General features: G+C 55.0%; 1 protein-coding gene across 10 annotated transcripts in view; it reads right to left on the bottom strand.

The window, feature by feature from the left end:
• Nucleotides 1–4840: 4840 nt before the first annotated feature.
• The window catches only part of KCNN3 (potassium calcium-activated channel subfamily N member 3), a 124496-nt gene continuing 112974 nt past the window's right edge, over nucleotides 4841–16362 (bottom strand). For 8 of the 10 annotated variants that reach the window (XM_047840447.1, XM_047840448.1, XM_047840452.1 and 5 more), the window contains one exon: nucleotides 8227–16006. In XM_047840447.1, coding sequence (XP_047696403.1) covers nucleotides 15716–16006 — 291 coding nt within the window. In that variant the 3' untranslated portion in view covers nucleotides 8227–15715. Of the gene's footprint in view, nucleotides 5392–8104; nucleotides 8187–8226; nucleotides 16007–16362 lie in introns of those variants that run through there. The other 2 variants (XR_007148130.1, XR_007148129.1) reach the window with 2 other exon arrangements.

The raw sequence follows: 16362 nt of genomic DNA, 5'->3' as shown, positions 1-16362 counted from the left end.
GCGCGACGGCATCTGATCTGTAGATGGTCTTTATTTGGAAGCCTGTCTTTGATTCCAAGAATTGTGGCATATTGAGGGAAAAGGAAGAGAGCAATTTACAATTAATTTAGCCAGAAGCATCCGAGCACTTTCGGTGGAGAAGAGAGGAGATTGCTGAAAATTGAATGCGCCGTGAAGTGGCTATTACTTCACTGGCTTCAGTTCGGAAGAAAAGGGAGGAAGAAAGGGCATTTCCCCAGCACGGGGTACGGAGGCATGACGGGGGGAGGGGACACCGGTCTCCGGGCCGGGCCTCCCCCTGTGGATGGTGGCAAGAAGGCCCGAAGTCGCTGCCTAGCACTCCATGTGCTACTGCGCACCATCGATCTGCTTCTGGTCTCGTTTGGGTCACTTCCGGCGTTTGACTTGTTTGCTTTACAAATAATACTAGGTCACTGGATATGCACACACTCAGCTTCACTAATGCCAGATCGGGTCCCGAGTAGCTGTGCCCGTTGCTTCCCCACTGGCCGTACTCCTAACGCTGGGCGTCCTCTGATTTTCAGATCTTCTCTGTCCCTCTCGTGGCTGCGAAATAGCAGGTCGTCATTTCCGGCGGCATCTCCTCGATCGCTAGTGAAGTGGACCATCCTGCCATGTTTCTGGCCGTTCGTGATTCCTTCTCGGTGAAATTCCTGTTCCTTCTTGTGCCTGTTTTTCCCAGATTGGCTTCCTGGATTTTGTAAGTTGTACAAGTTGTAAACATCTCCCAGTCTGTGGTTCACCCTCTCACTTAACGGCAAGGGAACAGAAGGTTTTAATCTTGCGATATTCAGATTTGTCCATTATCCCCCTGTGGCCTGAGCTCTTGGAGTTTTGCGTCAGAAGAGATTTCCATTGTCTTCCGAAAGTGTCACAGGTTTTCTTTACGTTTGTGTTTTAAACCCAACCAGAATTCATGTTTGTGTAGAGATGTAAATAATCATTGTTTCAGTGCCGTTGACTGAAAAGTCCATTTCTCCCCCAACTGATTTGCAAGGCCCGTCCTCGAATAAATCAAGTTTCCGTAAATGGACGAGTCTGTCAGCTGTCTGCTGTTTTCCACCGTTCGGTCTGTGAACCTTCCCCTGTCCAAAGACCACATCTCCTTGATTACTAGAGCTTTCTGACGAGCCTTCATGATGCGCGGTGAGTCCTCCTACCTTGTTCTCCTTCAGAAATGTCGGGCTTTTGTTTTCTTTTTGTATCAGTTTTACAATCGGCCTGTCAGGGTTCACACGTGTCATGGATTTCGACTGGCATTACGTTAAATTTGTAGATTAATTTTGGGGAAAGTAAGCATCTATACAAATCTGAACACGGATATTTTCCTGTTTCTTTCGGCTTTCTCTATTGTCCTTTAATAATGTTCCCTAATCTTCCCTGTGAAACTCCAGCACGTCTTTTGTTAGTTTATTGCTACATTTTTAAGATTTTTGGTTCCATTTTTAGATTTTTGGTTTCACTTCCTAGCTTCTTATTAATAGGGTATAGAAATGTAATTAATTTTTATCTGTTGAATTCGTATCTAGCAACTATACGAACTCTGTTTATAGAAATATTATAAACATTATTTTATTGTGGTATTATATAATATAATAAAAATATATTATTATTATTATTATTAATTCTAATGATTTTTCTCTACACGCTTTTGGGTAGACAGATGATTTTCTTCCTTTCTGATCCTTTCCCATGATTGTTCTAGCCATACTGCGATGCCGGGGCCCTCCTGCAGAAGTGGCAAGAGCAGGTGTCTTGATTTCATGGTGTCATGACGTATGATGTGTGTTGTAGGAAGATAACCTTTTGTAGATATCATTCATTGCGTTAAGAAAGCTGTCTTTTGTATTAATTTTCTGCTGCTGCGTAACAAGTTACCATATGTCCATGGTGCCCAACACGCCTCTGTTAGCTCCGTTTGCATGGGTCAGCCTAGCTGCGGGGTTTGCTCCGGACCCTACGGGAATGCAACCAGTGTACTGGCCAGGCTCCCGTCCCACCTGGAGCCTCGACGAGTCTTTTCCCCAAGCCCAATGAGGTGGTCGACAGAATTCATCCCCCCGCAGCTGTCTGGCTGAGGGCCCTAGCTTCCTACTGGCCGTGAGCGGCCCTGTGACTTCCTGCCACGCACCCCTCTCTGTGGGCGGCTCACAGCATGTCTGCTTACCTGAATCTCTTGTGTCTGCTAAGGTGGAGTCTTCTGTAACGAGACCTAATCACAGGATTGACAGCCCCTCACCTTTGCCATATTCCTGCCCACACTCAACAGGAGGGGTTATTCTAGAGTGTGAGCCACTGGGTGATTGTACCACACGTTGGGTGCCCAGTTGGCTCAGTGTTTTTTTAATTAACCAATATTGAACTTGATTCATCTTTAAAAACCTATGATTACTAAATGATTTTTCTCTCTTGATGTGTTAATATGGTGGATTTTATTATTTTTCAAATATTAAGCAATCATATTTGGGAGCTAAACCTACACCCAGCATGAGGCTTGACTCACAACCCCGAGGTCAAGAGTCGCATGCTCTTCTGGCTGAACCAGTCAGGCACCCTGAACTTTATTTCAGTATAAACTCTATTTCTATTTCTTTTTCTTTAATGTTTATTTATTTTTGAGAGAGAGAGAGAGAGAGAGAGAGAGAGCAGGGAAGGGTCAGAGACAGGGAGACGGGTTCTTGCTGATAGCAGAGAGCCCAGAGATCACCAACCACGAGATCACGACCTGAGCTGAAGTCGGATGCATAACCGACGGAGTCACCCAGGTGCCCCTCTATTTCTATTTCTCTTACTCTGTTATTTTTCTTACCGAATCCTAAAGTTACCAATATTTACCTTCCTTTCAAATAATACCAAGATGACTCTTACTGTGCTCATCACTGCGGTTATGACATGACACACGACACGACGTGATATGGAGCGACACGACGCGACACGGATGACATGATGTGATGTGACCCGACAGGACACAGGACACAAAATGACAGGGCATGGCATGACGTGATATCACGCTCCATGGCATCACATGACATGGCGTGATGTGACGGGCTGTTGCCTGCTTTGGTCTCTTCTTGTGGAACCGGCTGCTTCGTTTAACACGCTCCTCCGCGGTTCCCCTTCCTCCACCCCTTCCACCTCGCCGGAAGAGGTGCACCCCAGAATCCGTTCTGACACCCTCACTTCCCTTGTTGTCTGATTTGATTTTTGTGTTTTAAACTTTTATTCCTCTTTCTTTCCTTCTTTCTTTCTTTCTTTCTTTCTTTCTTTCTTTCTTTCTTCTAGAGAGAGAGAGTGCATGAGTGGGGGAGAGGGCAGAGGGGCAGAAGGAGAGAGAGAATTAAGGCAGGCTCCATGCTGAGCGCAGAGCCTGGTGTGGGGCTCAATCCCATGACTCTGAGATCATGATCCGAGCCGAGTGGGACGCTCAACTGACTGAACCACCAGGTGCCCATGTTTTCCTTTGATTCTCATTCTGGTTACTCCTCTGGGAAATCAGACAAGTGCACAGAAATTTGGTTCTTCTCCACCAGGACTCTTTATGTTGCATGTGGCCAAAAATCCACCTCTAAATGGCTTTGCTATAAAGCAAAGTTACCGGCTCAGGTGACTGGAAGATTCAGTCAGTGGCTCCGAGGATGTCACCGAGGTCCCCGTTGCTCTCCACCTCTGCTTTCTGTGTGGTTTTAGCTCACCCTCATACCCCACACATTGGCCCCCTGTCAACCCCACCTCCCGCCTCGTGACACAAATGGTCGTATCAGTTCCTGGGGAAGACCGTCTTCTCTGGAAGCCTGGCTCTGGGACCCATTTGCCCACGTTGGCCTGATTTGAGCCAGCTGCCCATCCCTGAACGAGGGCGGTAAGGTAAGATAGTTGGCTGGAGCCTGCCCAAGCCCACCACGTCTGGAAGTAGGATTCATCCCGCCCAAATGCATAGTGGAGGTGGGGGAGGGGTGAGTTCACATCCAAACCCGTGGCTATTGGCTGGAGCACCGGGGGAGTGGGTGCTCCACTCCCACCAGAGGCAATGAACGAGCATGTCCCTCACCGTGCTCCTGGAGAGAGGACCGAGGCTGTCAGCACCCCTTCCTGACGTTCAGACAACGCCAAAGGGTTATTTGCTCACTGGACCCGAACCCAAACCGAATAGGGTCCTGTGGTCCCAAATTTGAGACTCAAGTAAACGTTGCATTGCCATTCTCAGAAAAAATTCCCTAAGACATCCGAAGTAGAACTACGTCTAGGACTTCTGAATTCTGAAACTCCGCAGAATTACGTATCCACCTTCTCCTTCCAAGAGGTCAGGAGGTAGAAGGTGGGGAGGGTGTTTGAAGAAAGGACAGAAGTCCTGGTATTTCCCCCGATGAGTGACGGCGCGTGGGTGCCCCTGCCGTTCACGTTCTCTCGCAAGGAACACCTGATTGTTGCCAAGCGATACCCAGTGTTGGAGAGTCGGAGGCAGGACAGGTTTGGAAAGAAGCCTCTCCCGAGAGGACACTGCCCGTAGGCAGAGGCAACACCGTGTCCTTGTCTCCCACTTCCGTTTTCCAGGGGACAGGACTGCATTTCCAGAGAGGCTATTGGGTGTGACTCATGCTTGGGAAAAATGAAGTGTAAATTTCAAGTTCATGCTGCCGAAATGAGATTAAGCCAGCCCTGGCCGATCTTCATGGACTCTATGCAGCAGTGACTGAAACAAGGGTCAGTGGCCTGGACCACCATGAGCGTAATCCACCGTAATGCTGGGCATAGAATCGCATTATTTTAATAATCTCATTTAATGTCTCCTAACCAGTGGGGGCCCTTGGAGATTTGCAAGTGTTAGCTCTAAATTCTTTACACGAAAGGCAGATGAATTTGAAAGTGATGGTTACCCCTGAAATATGGATACCCTTGTTTGCAGGGGGTCGGTAATGCGGGCGCTGGGCGTCCTGTGTGGTGTGAACACGTGCTGGGGGGGGAGCAGGGCCCCCTGGGTTCACGTGGCATTTGCGAGATGGATGGGGGCTCCGGGGTGAAGGCCGGACGGTGGAGAGGCGCCGGGCAGGCCTGGCTTTCCGCACCGGCACGGAAGGCGCCCGCGACGTGCCCGCGACGCGCCGGTCCCTGCGCTAAGGTTTGCTTTGGGGCAGGTCACTTCTCTGGGCCGCGAGATGCGGGTGTGACGCGCCCCGAGGAGCTTTCTCCCAGAGGCGTCGGGGTCCCCTGTGCCCCAGGTCGCTGTGCTCCCGGATGGCCGGCAGGGGGCGCTGTCCCTCGAGGGCCCGGAATTCCGCCGAAGTGTCCGGATCCGAGAACCGGGCCCACTTTCGGCTTCCAGCTTTCACAGCTGCGCATCCACCTTCCTTAAGACAGAGGACAGCGTTTTATCTAAGGGCGAGAGGTAGTTGGGAGGGGTCAGTGAGTGTCACTTGGCGGGCTACCTGCCTCGTGTTGGGTTTACCGCGTCACCGGCTAGAGAGGACACGTTACTTCTCCTCGTGACCGTGTCCGGTAAGGAAGACGCGGCTGGACCCGCCCGGGTCCTTGCGCAGCGTGGCCCGGACGGAGCACCTGCCTGGAGGAGGGAGAGGGCGCGGCGGCCGGGCCCGGACCACTCCTGGCCGCCCCGAGAGCTTCGTGGGCAGAAGGGACAGGAGCCAGGCAGGCCGACAGGGAACGGAGAGGCGAGGGGAGCCCCGGCCCCCGTCCAGCTGTCACGCCCACGCTCCTCGCCGACTGTGTGGGGGCGGCGCAGGTCCCGCGGAGCACCGGCCGGGCGGGTGCTGGTCACCTCACCAGGCTCCGGATCGGTGCTCAACTCTGGGCACCTCGTAGAACCCCCTGGGGGGCTCCAGGGTCTCACGTTCTGGAGCAGCAGGGCTTGGGGGCGCTGAGCTTGCTGCCTCCCAAAGATTCCCGGCGAGCAAGGGCTGACAACCTCTGCTCACGCCGGTGGAGTGAGTGGGGTGTAGCCTGCGGGCCCCTGTGCGGCACCCAGGCTTGCGGGCTGCACACGCGTGTCCTCGCGCCCGTGGGCGCACTCCCCTCCCCGCTCCAGGCTGCTTGGGACCGCGTGTCTGCACGCCGGCCCCCCGGTGTCCTGAGTCTGGCTCCTCCATCAGCACCAGCAAGATCCGGGCCTGAAACAGGCAGGCTTCTCCAGGGGCCTCTGCTCCCAACCTAAATTAAGATTTCCTCCTTTAAAAAGTCCTGTTTTCGCAAGTGTGGTCCAAGGGAAGGAAGCAGAGACAATTAGAGGAACTTGGCGGCCTGCACGTTGGGTGTTGGGTTGGAGCCCGCTCCCCTGCTGACGCCCTTTTTCTCGGGCCTCAGTTTGACAGGAGGTGGCAAGGGCCACAGGCTCAGCCCTGCCTCCGTGGTGAGCCCCCACCCAGCCTCCGAGCCTCCCCACCCCGGCCTCGGAGCCCCTGCCCGGCGGCTCAGCTTCGGGGGCCGCTGGCCTGGTCTCTACATGCCACCCTTGGGCCACCCAGCCCGGACCCCAAGCCTCCAGGTTCCTGCTCACTCCCGATGCGCTAACTCGGGGCCGAGTTTGGGGGACCCCCGCCTTACAGCAGCCACTCGCGTTGCTTTTCTCCAGCTCCGGTCCCAGTGCAACACTGGCGGTGATAGCCGTTCCCTGGGGGGAGGGAGGTGCCTTACTGACACTCGAGGTCCTGGGCCTAGAGGGGTCACCGGTTATAATCCCTGAGGTGTGATGGATTCACTCGTGAGGGAGTTTTGGAAGAAAGCTTTAAGGAAGGGACAGCAGCAGAAATATGGCCGGATACATATTCGAAGATCTGATTTACGTCTACTAGCTTAGAAAAAGTCCCAAATATTAGGTATGATTTTTTTTCTTTCTTAGAAATCTAGTTTTTTGTTTTTAATTTATTTATTTGAGAGAGGGAGAGCACGTGCGGGGAGAAGGGCAGAGGGAGAGCGACAGAGAATCCCAAGCAGGCCCTGAGCCGGCCCCACGGAGTCCGAGGTGGGGCTCAATCCCGTAACTGCGAGATCATGACCTGAGCCCAAATCGAGAGTCTGCGCTCAACTGGCTGACCCCCTGGGCGCACCGCTACTATTTCTGAAAGCGCCTAAATTCTGTTCTAATTTTTGTCTAGAGCTACAAAAAAATCCCTGGGGAGGAAAGTGAGGGTCTGGCGGTTTCAGTTCAGGGACTGATTTTCCAGACGCTGGCCACCAAGACTTCTTAGTTATGAGTCCACAAATGTGATTGCAGCTGCGGGACAGCTGAGGGGACAGCTGAGGGGCATCAGTGGGGACAGCTGAGGGGCATCTGTGGGGACAGCTGTGGGCATCTGTGGGGGGAGCTGTGGGGACAGCTGAGGGGACAGCTGAGGGGAAGCTGCGGGGACAGCTGCAGAGCCCTGTTTCTTTCTGGCCCCCTCTGCCATCGTGACATCTCTTCTGATCGGTACTGTGAGTGGCCCATCGCCTCTCTGGGGCAGCCCGGGATGTCATGAGCTTTCACCACCTGGGCGGGGAGCTGGAGAGATTGAGATGACTTTTTTCAAGAAGTCAAGCGCCTGCCTGAGCACATGAGCTCATGGAAACCTGGTGACCCTCCCCGGGCTCTCTGGGGGCTTCTAACCAGGGAGGCCGGCCCCTCACAAGCTGCCACCCTGTGGAAAGACAAGACCTGTGGCTAAGGTAGAGAAGCTGATCGATCCAGGTGGCTGTTTTGTTGTAGAAAGGCAGGGCACGGGATCCTAGAAAGTTCCCTGGGGCCCCTCTGCCGGCCTTCTGGGACGGGTTCCCGCCTCGTTCGGGACGGAACTCCCCACTTGTGCTCCTGTGTGGCCCTGAAAGGACGCAGTGTTTGGAACTGACCTAAACCCTGTCCCCTGCAGTTTCGTCTGCCCGACGCCCGAGCCGGGCACGGCACGCGTGGACCCCTTCCGACGCCTACGTGTGAAGAAAAGGGGGCAGTAGCTTCAGAGACCACAGAGTGAACCGTCGCAAAATTACCGAATCTCTGTAACTGCCAGCATTTACGCACTCCCACCGAAGGAAAACGAGTCACCAGAACGGAAAAATATTTTCCAAGGGGAAGATGGCTTTCCTCTTCGGTGACCTGAGAAAATTGACCACGGTTCCATTCAACATCTTCAGGCGCTTGGCTTTTGTTTCTTTTTTTTTTTTTTTTTAATATCCTTTACCTTTTTAATAAAAAGTAAAAAACAAAAAAAAATACATCGATGTCCTGAATAGAACCTCTCTATGTAAAGGTGTCACTAAACAAATAACATAGGACCAGACAGAATAAATGGGGCTGCAAATAGCAATACAACATATTACGAAGCGCTTATGCGTGTCTATGTATATTGTATGTGAATGTGCAGGTACCTGTGTGCACCTATGTGTGTATAAATATGTAAATATTTGCCTACATACGTCACACACACACATATTTATACTGACCTCTTGAGATCGAAGTCCAAGGCACTTTTTACAATGAACAGGTTAAAGCCATTAATTTAGAACACGACTGTTTCTGGGTACATATCGATCTGTGGTGCCCACATCGCAAGTCCCGTTTTCCGTTGCTCACCTCGGAGTGTCTCCGGTGGCTGTCGTGACTGAGAGACTAGGAGTGTCTCTAGACGATTAAAGCAACTCCCCTCGCTAGTTCTCTCAGGGGAGGCGAGCGCCCACTGATGGGCGTCGCGGAAGTCACACAGCTCTCTCGCTCTGTAGCGCCTGAGCAGGGCCGGGCCACCCTCCCGCCGACCCCGCTGGCACAGGCTAAAACCAGAAACCCGGAAGGGGCCTCGCGGTGGCTCTAGGCTACAAAGCAAGTTTTAAAGGAATTAGACTGGGAGAAGACCGCCCGTTTTGTACACGTCATACGACCTCGAGTGGAACTGTTTTTGTCCTCGTGATCGTACAGGACTTGACCTCATCGGGTGATTCTGTAAAGGAGGGTCAAAGAACAAATGGTTTAATTCTCCAGCTACCGCTGAACGTGCACACGGATCACTTGGGGATCTTGTGAAAACGCCAAGTTTCATTAAGTGGGGGGGGGGGGGGGGCGAGAGTCTGCATTTCTAAGTTCCCAGGTGCTGCTGGTGCGTGTCTGGGCCACACTGTGCATCCAGCCACAAACCCGAATTCCGGGCAAGGTCTGCTCTCCCCAAATCAAGAGTTTGCATTTGGTTTTCTTGCTCTAGACCGAAGAGTAACTTTGAGGGGTAAACAAGAATGCACCTGCTCTCTATGAACGTAAAAGTCTTAGTCTGAGAGGCGCTGGAAGAAACAGCCGAAAAAGACAGTTCTATTTAGCAGCAGAAAAGCAGTAGGGACAGATCAATTACCACCAGCACGTTCATCAGCTAATTGTAAAATTGACAACAAACTAATTTCCTTTACCCAGTGCTAAACACATTCGTCCTGCGGTCTGACGGAGCCCAGCCTCGCGCGTAACTGAGGGCAGTGCGGACACCGAGGGAGTCTCCTGCACTAAAAACAAAGTGCGAGCAGCCTGAAGCTGGCCGTTTGGACACTTCTCTCTCAGACGGCCCGGGCCACTGACGCCTGGGCCTTCTACGTGCGAGCTTGAGAGGGCCCCACCCTGCCCCAGAGAAGGCCTGTTGCCCTGCACTCTGGGCGTGTCTGCGTGGGCTTCCGTTTGGGGAGAAAGGAGACACAGTCCCAGGGGTCCTGGGGCTCCACGCTTCGCACCTGTGCGGTATTAGCCCGAAGTGAGGAAAACGAGAGAGGGGCCTCCTGGGGGGAGGCCCACGGATTCTAGAAAACCTTTGTTCTGTAACCAAACACATCCTGTTTTCATCTGGAAATAGTCCCTCCGTCATTCAGAGGAGGGAAGTGAGAAATTCTACATGTGTCTCAGCTATTCAGACGGGGCGGGCGGGGGGGGGGGGGCGGAATTCGTGAGTTGCGTAAGGAGAGAATTTCCCCCAATTCTGCCAGTGAAGACAGCGTCGGTTGAGGCTCCCTTCCCCTCAGCTACACCGGCGGGAAGGGAGCCCGGCTCTGCTGGGTCCAGCTGTTCACTGCTTCCTCCCTCCCTCTGGGCCGAGCCCCGTGTGGGGGTAAACACGGGGAGCCCCTGCTTCCTCCAGGGGCTCGCGCCTGCACGCTGGGTCTCCCTGGGCCTCCCTGGGCCTCCCTGGGCCTCCCTGGGCCTCACTGGGCCTCACTGGGTCTCACTGGGTCTCACTGCACCTGCGGAAGTGAAGCTCCAGGTCTGGTCTGACTCTGTCTGGACACAGATAAGCTCACAGCGCCTGGATTTCGAGCCTTGTGTCACAGGAGCACAGGACTCTTCCTGGACCCGATTGTGACGTCCCTGAAGGCAAAGCCGGTTGGCCGAGTTTGAGACCCCTATCGTTTACGTATTTACGTAGCAGGGTCTTTGCGTTTACACAGAAAGAACCTGAGCATTTTTCGAACTGGCCGGGCACAGCTACCAGGGGGGTCATGGCTTTTAAAATCTCATCTGCAATGGCTTGATAGAATTTAGGGTAGAATTTTTCCTCTAAGCTTGGAACAGGGTTCTTTTGTCTCCAGCGGGCAGGTCTTGGAGAATCAGACTGTGACGGCTCTGTGGGTCCGGGTCGGCAGGGGTCGTTAACAGTGATGTGCACTCAGAAACAGGTGTTGGGAGAGCGGGCGACGCGCAGGCCGCCAAGGACTAGTTTGATACAAAATGTGAATTGAAAGTTACAATATATTTTATAATATAGCAATATATTTCATATTTAAAATAAACTTATGCTTTCTCCTATCATTAAAAAATAGCCAGCAGTACAGAGGCAAGATGCAAATTCATACTGAAGGTCACGTGATTCTGAACACAAACACTCCACTTTCTAAGTCGGCCACGAACGTGGTCCCTCCGCTAAATCCTGCCGCTCTCTCGTCTCCTCTTCGTCCGGTGCACAACGCAGAGTCTGGGACCGGGGTGAGTAGTGGCGCCATTAAGACCTCTGACGAAGGTGGCTGGGTCCTGGCTGGGGCTGTTCGACACGGCCGGGGGGTGTCCTTCCTCTGGGAACACGGTTGCTCCCATCACAGTCATAGTGGATTTGTCACTGATTTTTTTTTTTTGGCTATAAATTCAGCATTTCTTTGGGATCCTAACTACGGGTTGGTGTTAAATTTTGTGCTTTTCCTCCATCAGCTTGATTGGTCACGACACTTCTTTAGTTTCAACACACGGTCCGGCCCAAGATGCGGCTTCCAGAATGCGCTTCTCAGGCACGTAAACAACCGTCACTCGACACTTGGCACCTGGGCGTGGAGGTCAGACGTTGGAGCTTCGATGACAGTTTTGTTCAGAAGGAACTCCAGCCCACGCGGGGCGTTTCCAGGGATAGTCACAGCTCCTCGCCTCTCTGTGTGCTCACACTCCCCTTCGCTCACACTGCCCTGCGCTGAGTGCCGTTTCCACCTATCTCGGCAAAAACCCTACGTGTCACCCGTCTGGCGGGAACTTAACGTTAACTTCCACCCGTGCGGCCCAGGCGAAGCGCACTCGCCTCTACTAGCCGGCCGGGAGCTGGTGGTCCGGCCGGGCCCCTGGGACACCCTCGCCTGGCGCCATCGATGGCCCCAATCTCACTCGGGGTTTCCTTTGGTGGCAGCAGAGAAGGAAGGGACGACGTCTAGGGCATCACTGCGCCGGCCGCCATGCTGGAGGCCACCGGACGGCCGCGTGAGGTGCGGAGGCAGCGTCGTCGGGTTCCTGGGGCGGCATCATGACCACCGGCCAGCCTGACTCCGCTTCGGAGCCACTGTTGGGGAAGCGGGAGGAGTGCCCGGGAGTGGGGACACACGCCGGGATTTAAAGCAGTAACTTACTGGTGGTGCAAGGACTTCCCGGAATCTCGGCTGCGACGCCTGTGGTCTGGGGTGAAGCACTGGCCCGGGGTGGGGGAGGGGCCGGGGCCCGTGTGCCAGTCCCGGGTCCCTCCCGCTAATTTCCCTTCCCAGGTGAGGTGTCCTCATTGCTTTCTGGTGACTCTCGCGCACATTCACACACAACACCCAAGCGTGGGCTCGACGGGACCCGGTGTGGCTGCTGCTGAAGGCCAGCGCGACTCTGTCGTAAAATCTACGGAGTACTTTGTACTTAGGGGAGCTACCTATCGGCTTCCCTTTAAGCACAGAGAAACCGAGGTGTGAGGTGGTGACATTAACTGGCCAAAGGCATGGGTCCAGCATTGGAACTTAATTACTCCGATTCCGTATCTCTAGCTTTCTTCCTGTTCCTCTCCTTCATCCACGTGGAAATCACTGGAACTCTGAGGGGGGATTCCTCAAATGTATCAGAATCATTATTTCTTCAACGCTGTTCCTTCTTGGCCTTTAAGCGGCAGCTGTCCTGGCTCACTCGAGACTGGCTGGCGCGGGCGTCCTCTGTGCCTCCTAATTTATGAAGTCGCCGCTACGCGCCCGGCACCCGCTGAGGCTGGAAGGTAGCCACGACCCAGGGCCTCACCCCCCTCGTTCTCCCGAGTGGCGTTAAGCATTTTTAGAGATATCACGTCATGACGTTGCACGTCGTGAGGATGGGAAGAGCAGTGCAGACACTTTATGACAATTTACTGATGTCGTGGCCTTCGATCCAAAAGGGGCAGATTTTTATTGGGACTTCAGTCTAAGGAGGAGCGAGCCCCGAGTCTGGTAGAATTTGCCAACTGACGCCACGTCCCGAAATTCCACAGAGACCAGCGGTCTTAGAGTATCACAGTCCGTCCCTGACTTTACAGCACATGAGGCTACAATATGGCTTAAGTGATTGGGGGGGGGGGGTGGCTCTGGAGTTTTAATTCAAGTGTCTGGATATTTTAGGGACTCGTAGGTATTTTATCTGGCACTGAGTTACCAGAAAAGGTATAGGAGGGCTCTGCCATTGGGTCGGCCTTCCGCGAGCGGGCAGAACTCAGTTCAGCATTAGAGTGAGGTCACTGTGAGTGAGAGTTTTACGTTAGTTCACACAGCCGATTCTCCAGCAGACAATTCAATCTCCACTGCCACCAGACTCGGCACGAGGGAACGAGAAGGCACAGCGATCACCCGCTACCTGGTCCCATCTGTCTGTGACGCTGAGGCACAGCGGGATTGGCCACAAGGCAGGCTACGGGGAGGACACCGGGGGTGGGGGGGAACTACACTTTGGATGATCAATACTGAGGTCATCAAGGTCGATTGCACTCGCAGGAGAGCGGATAACTTCCCCACATGAAGCTGAGGGGCTCCGTCAGGGATGTGCCCTCCCGTTTACGGTCACAAGATTGGCAAAGACTGGATCGTTTTTGAAGACTGGGCACGGTGCCGAGGAAGAAAACTCCACACAGCTACTGCACTGCCGTGAGCTCGAGTCCTGCCCCAGACGCCCCTGTGTTTCCGGGGGCCGGTGGCCTCAGCTTCCGGAGAGGACTCCAGCCCCCCTTTACCAGTGTGGCCAGCTTGGTCTTTGGCGTTCATTTGGGTGCACCGCGTTAGCGAGGGGTGGAAGAATTACCCGCAGACCTCGGCGGCCCAACGGCGGTCTGTGCAGGGGGGTGGCAGTGGAATCTTGCGTGCCATTTATTTGAAGTTAAGACTAACCCCCTGTGAGCGTGGACGTGCGCACACACGTCATGGGTCACAGCGGAATGGGAAGGGCGAGCAGGAGGTAACGGGCGGGGACCGTCGGTCAGCGACCGGGGCTGGAGCGCGCAGCGTGGCAGACGCGGTCTCCACCTTGTGAGTGGAATTAACGCCGTAAAGAAACCGCATGGTTATTTCATCTGCCTCCGCATCTGTTTATACGCTCGGCTGCACTGCCACTGAGAACAGGAGCACCATTCTTGGGGCACGAAAAAGGAGGGTGATCTGTCGGATGATTGACAGTTGAAAGAACAAGTAGCAAAATAAAGAGCCAACAGCAGGGGCGGCAGGTGTGATACGCAAAACACCCAACGGACGTGTTCTCCGGTTACCGCGCGGAGAACAAGCCCGTTTAGGGAAAACGGCAGCAACAGAAAGAGGGAAAAGGGGAAGGTTGGCAAGACGCCCGATCTTGCCCGGTTCCAGGGTCACCCGCCTCCTGCCATCTAGTGACTCCCTTGTCCCTAGCAGGCCTGGCCCAGTTGATGTCAGGACGTCAGAGACGTGACAATGTCCTACGCACAGGGAGGCCGACCGTCTGCAAATGACACCCTTCCCTGAACAGATGGGATACCGCGAACCGTGTCGTTCGCCGTCCCGCAGCCGAAGTCGAGGACCTCACGACGGGAGCGGTGACGGGGCACGTGACGGCTGCGTCACAGCACACGGGTGGTGGCCAGACACAGAGCAGTAAGGGACCGCGTCCACGCGCCTCGCCTCCCAGCGCCTGTCACGACACTGGGTCTTCACGCTTCTCAAGTTTCTTGGAGTTTGAGACACATTCGAGTAGTTTTTGCACCAAGATCACCGTGGCGCAGAACAGGCTGCTGACAGGCCCGCGTCATCTGTCCCGGCCCCCAGGGCTCCCTGAGGGTCCCGTTATTCTCCGAATCTTTCGCTTTGAGGCGGTCTCGGGCCAGGTAGAAGGGACCACGGGCCCCCCCTCCACTTCTTCCAGCTCGGTGGCCCCCAGGTAGGGACTTGGGCCCCTTTGCGCTCCTGACACCTGGGGCTGGAGCCCTGCAGCTGCGTGGACGCAGCCGAGCAAAGCCCCAGACGTGCTGGTCCTCACTCAGGTGTCACTGGGCTGCCCCTGCTGGCGCGTGCGTGTGCCCACGTGCGGGGACCCCGTGCCCTCCCCTCACGTGCTCCATGGGAACACGGCTGGCTCAGATATACGGAGGAAACTCTGTGGGGCTGTTGTTTTTAGAAGACTGCTCATCCCTCCGGAATGCCAACAAGTCTGGCTGGGCGTTCATCTCTAGCCGAGCAAGCAGGGTGCGCCCCCAGGGTGAGGTGCTCTCTCTAGCCTGCGTCTTTAGGGAAGCTCAGAATATGCCCGACACTAGCAAACCCCCTGAGCTGAAAGCACCCACATTCAGATTCAAGCCAACTCCACGTGCATTACAGAGCGCCTACTGTGTGCACAGTAAGGTACCGGGTCCCTTTCTAGTGGGTCAAGTTCAAGCGAGAAAAGACCTGGGTTGAATGTGGGGTGTGTGCGTGCACAGATGTGCAAACACACAGGTTTATATGGGTATTAATATTGGATGGAAAATCTGGTTTTACTTTTTTTTGTGTGTCTAAATTGGGTTTTATGACTCCGGCATGAGAGGAGACAGCGCCTGTTCTGGCCAGTGTCATCCCGAGGCAAGGAGAGGGGTGTGCCCAGGAACCCGGTGAGGAGCCCACGCCCAAGCCTGACACCGCCCCCGGGGGACCCTCCTCTGGGCTCCTTCCCCGTTGGCCCCTTGCGTGCACCTGTCTGCCCCCTCCACCCCCGCTCCCGCGCGAGACCGGAGATCGCGCGTGGATTTCTGTTCTGCGCCACCGCTTCCTGTCCCCCCACCCCCGTCTTCCCGCTCCCAAGTGGAGGCACCTAAACAGAGATTAGATTTCTGGTTTCGAGGCGTATCCAACCAAGCACGCCCAACGAACGGGAGCTACTTAATTAGCTGGTCTCTCTTCTTTGCGCTCCCTGCTCTGATTGTTCCTTGATGGCGCAGTGACCAGGACAGAGTCGATTTGCATCTTAAGACCTATGGGTTCCGCTTCCGGAGCGGGCGTTCATTTAGCAGCTGCTGGAGCTCGTGTACGGGGTCGGGAAGGAGGCGGAGCTGACCCCGAGGGGGCTGTCGGAGGGCGGGGGCGTGTGCGGGGTGCCCGCCGCGCCAACCCGGGCCTCGGCGAGGGCGGACAGGAGCTGCTGCTGCTGGCGGAGCGCGTCGGCGATGAGGAGGGGCAGGGAGCTGAAGCCGGCCGCCAGGTGCTCCAGCTTGGACTCCAGGCTGGCGATCTGCTTCTCCAGGTCTTCGCTGCGGTCGTTGAGCTCCGTGATCAGGTCGTACATGACGTTCTGCATCTGGACAGAGAGACGGGCGCGGGTCGGCACGGGTGGGTCGGCCCGGGGGCTGCGGCAGAACCGACGCTCCCAGGTCGCGCGGGGGCGACGCCCGCACCAGCGCGTCCGGTCCGGCCGACCACGGACAAGTGCTTACCTTCCGGAGACCTGGAGGTGCGGGCGCGCCGAGCACCGACGCGCCGCGTGGGAACGGCGACGGCCCGTTAGGAAATGCGTTTAATGGGGGGAAGAGCTACTGTTTCTCAGAGCGGGGAGTCTCCGGACCGTCTTCGGGCCCTCGCTGACCCGACCGCTCCGCTCAGAGGCTGCGGGAGCCTGACGGTCAAAGACAGGGCAGCGGGCGCGGCCACGGTCCA

This window comes from Prionailurus viverrinus, chromosome F1, assembly GCF_022837055.1.
Source record: "Prionailurus viverrinus isolate Anna chromosome F1, UM_Priviv_1.0, whole genome shotgun sequence".
Taxonomy (NCBI): Eukaryota; Metazoa; Chordata; class Mammalia; order Carnivora; family Felidae; genus Prionailurus; species Prionailurus viverrinus.
Note: the sequence above shows the minus strand (reverse complement) of the source record. Positions and strands in the feature narration are given on the sequence as shown.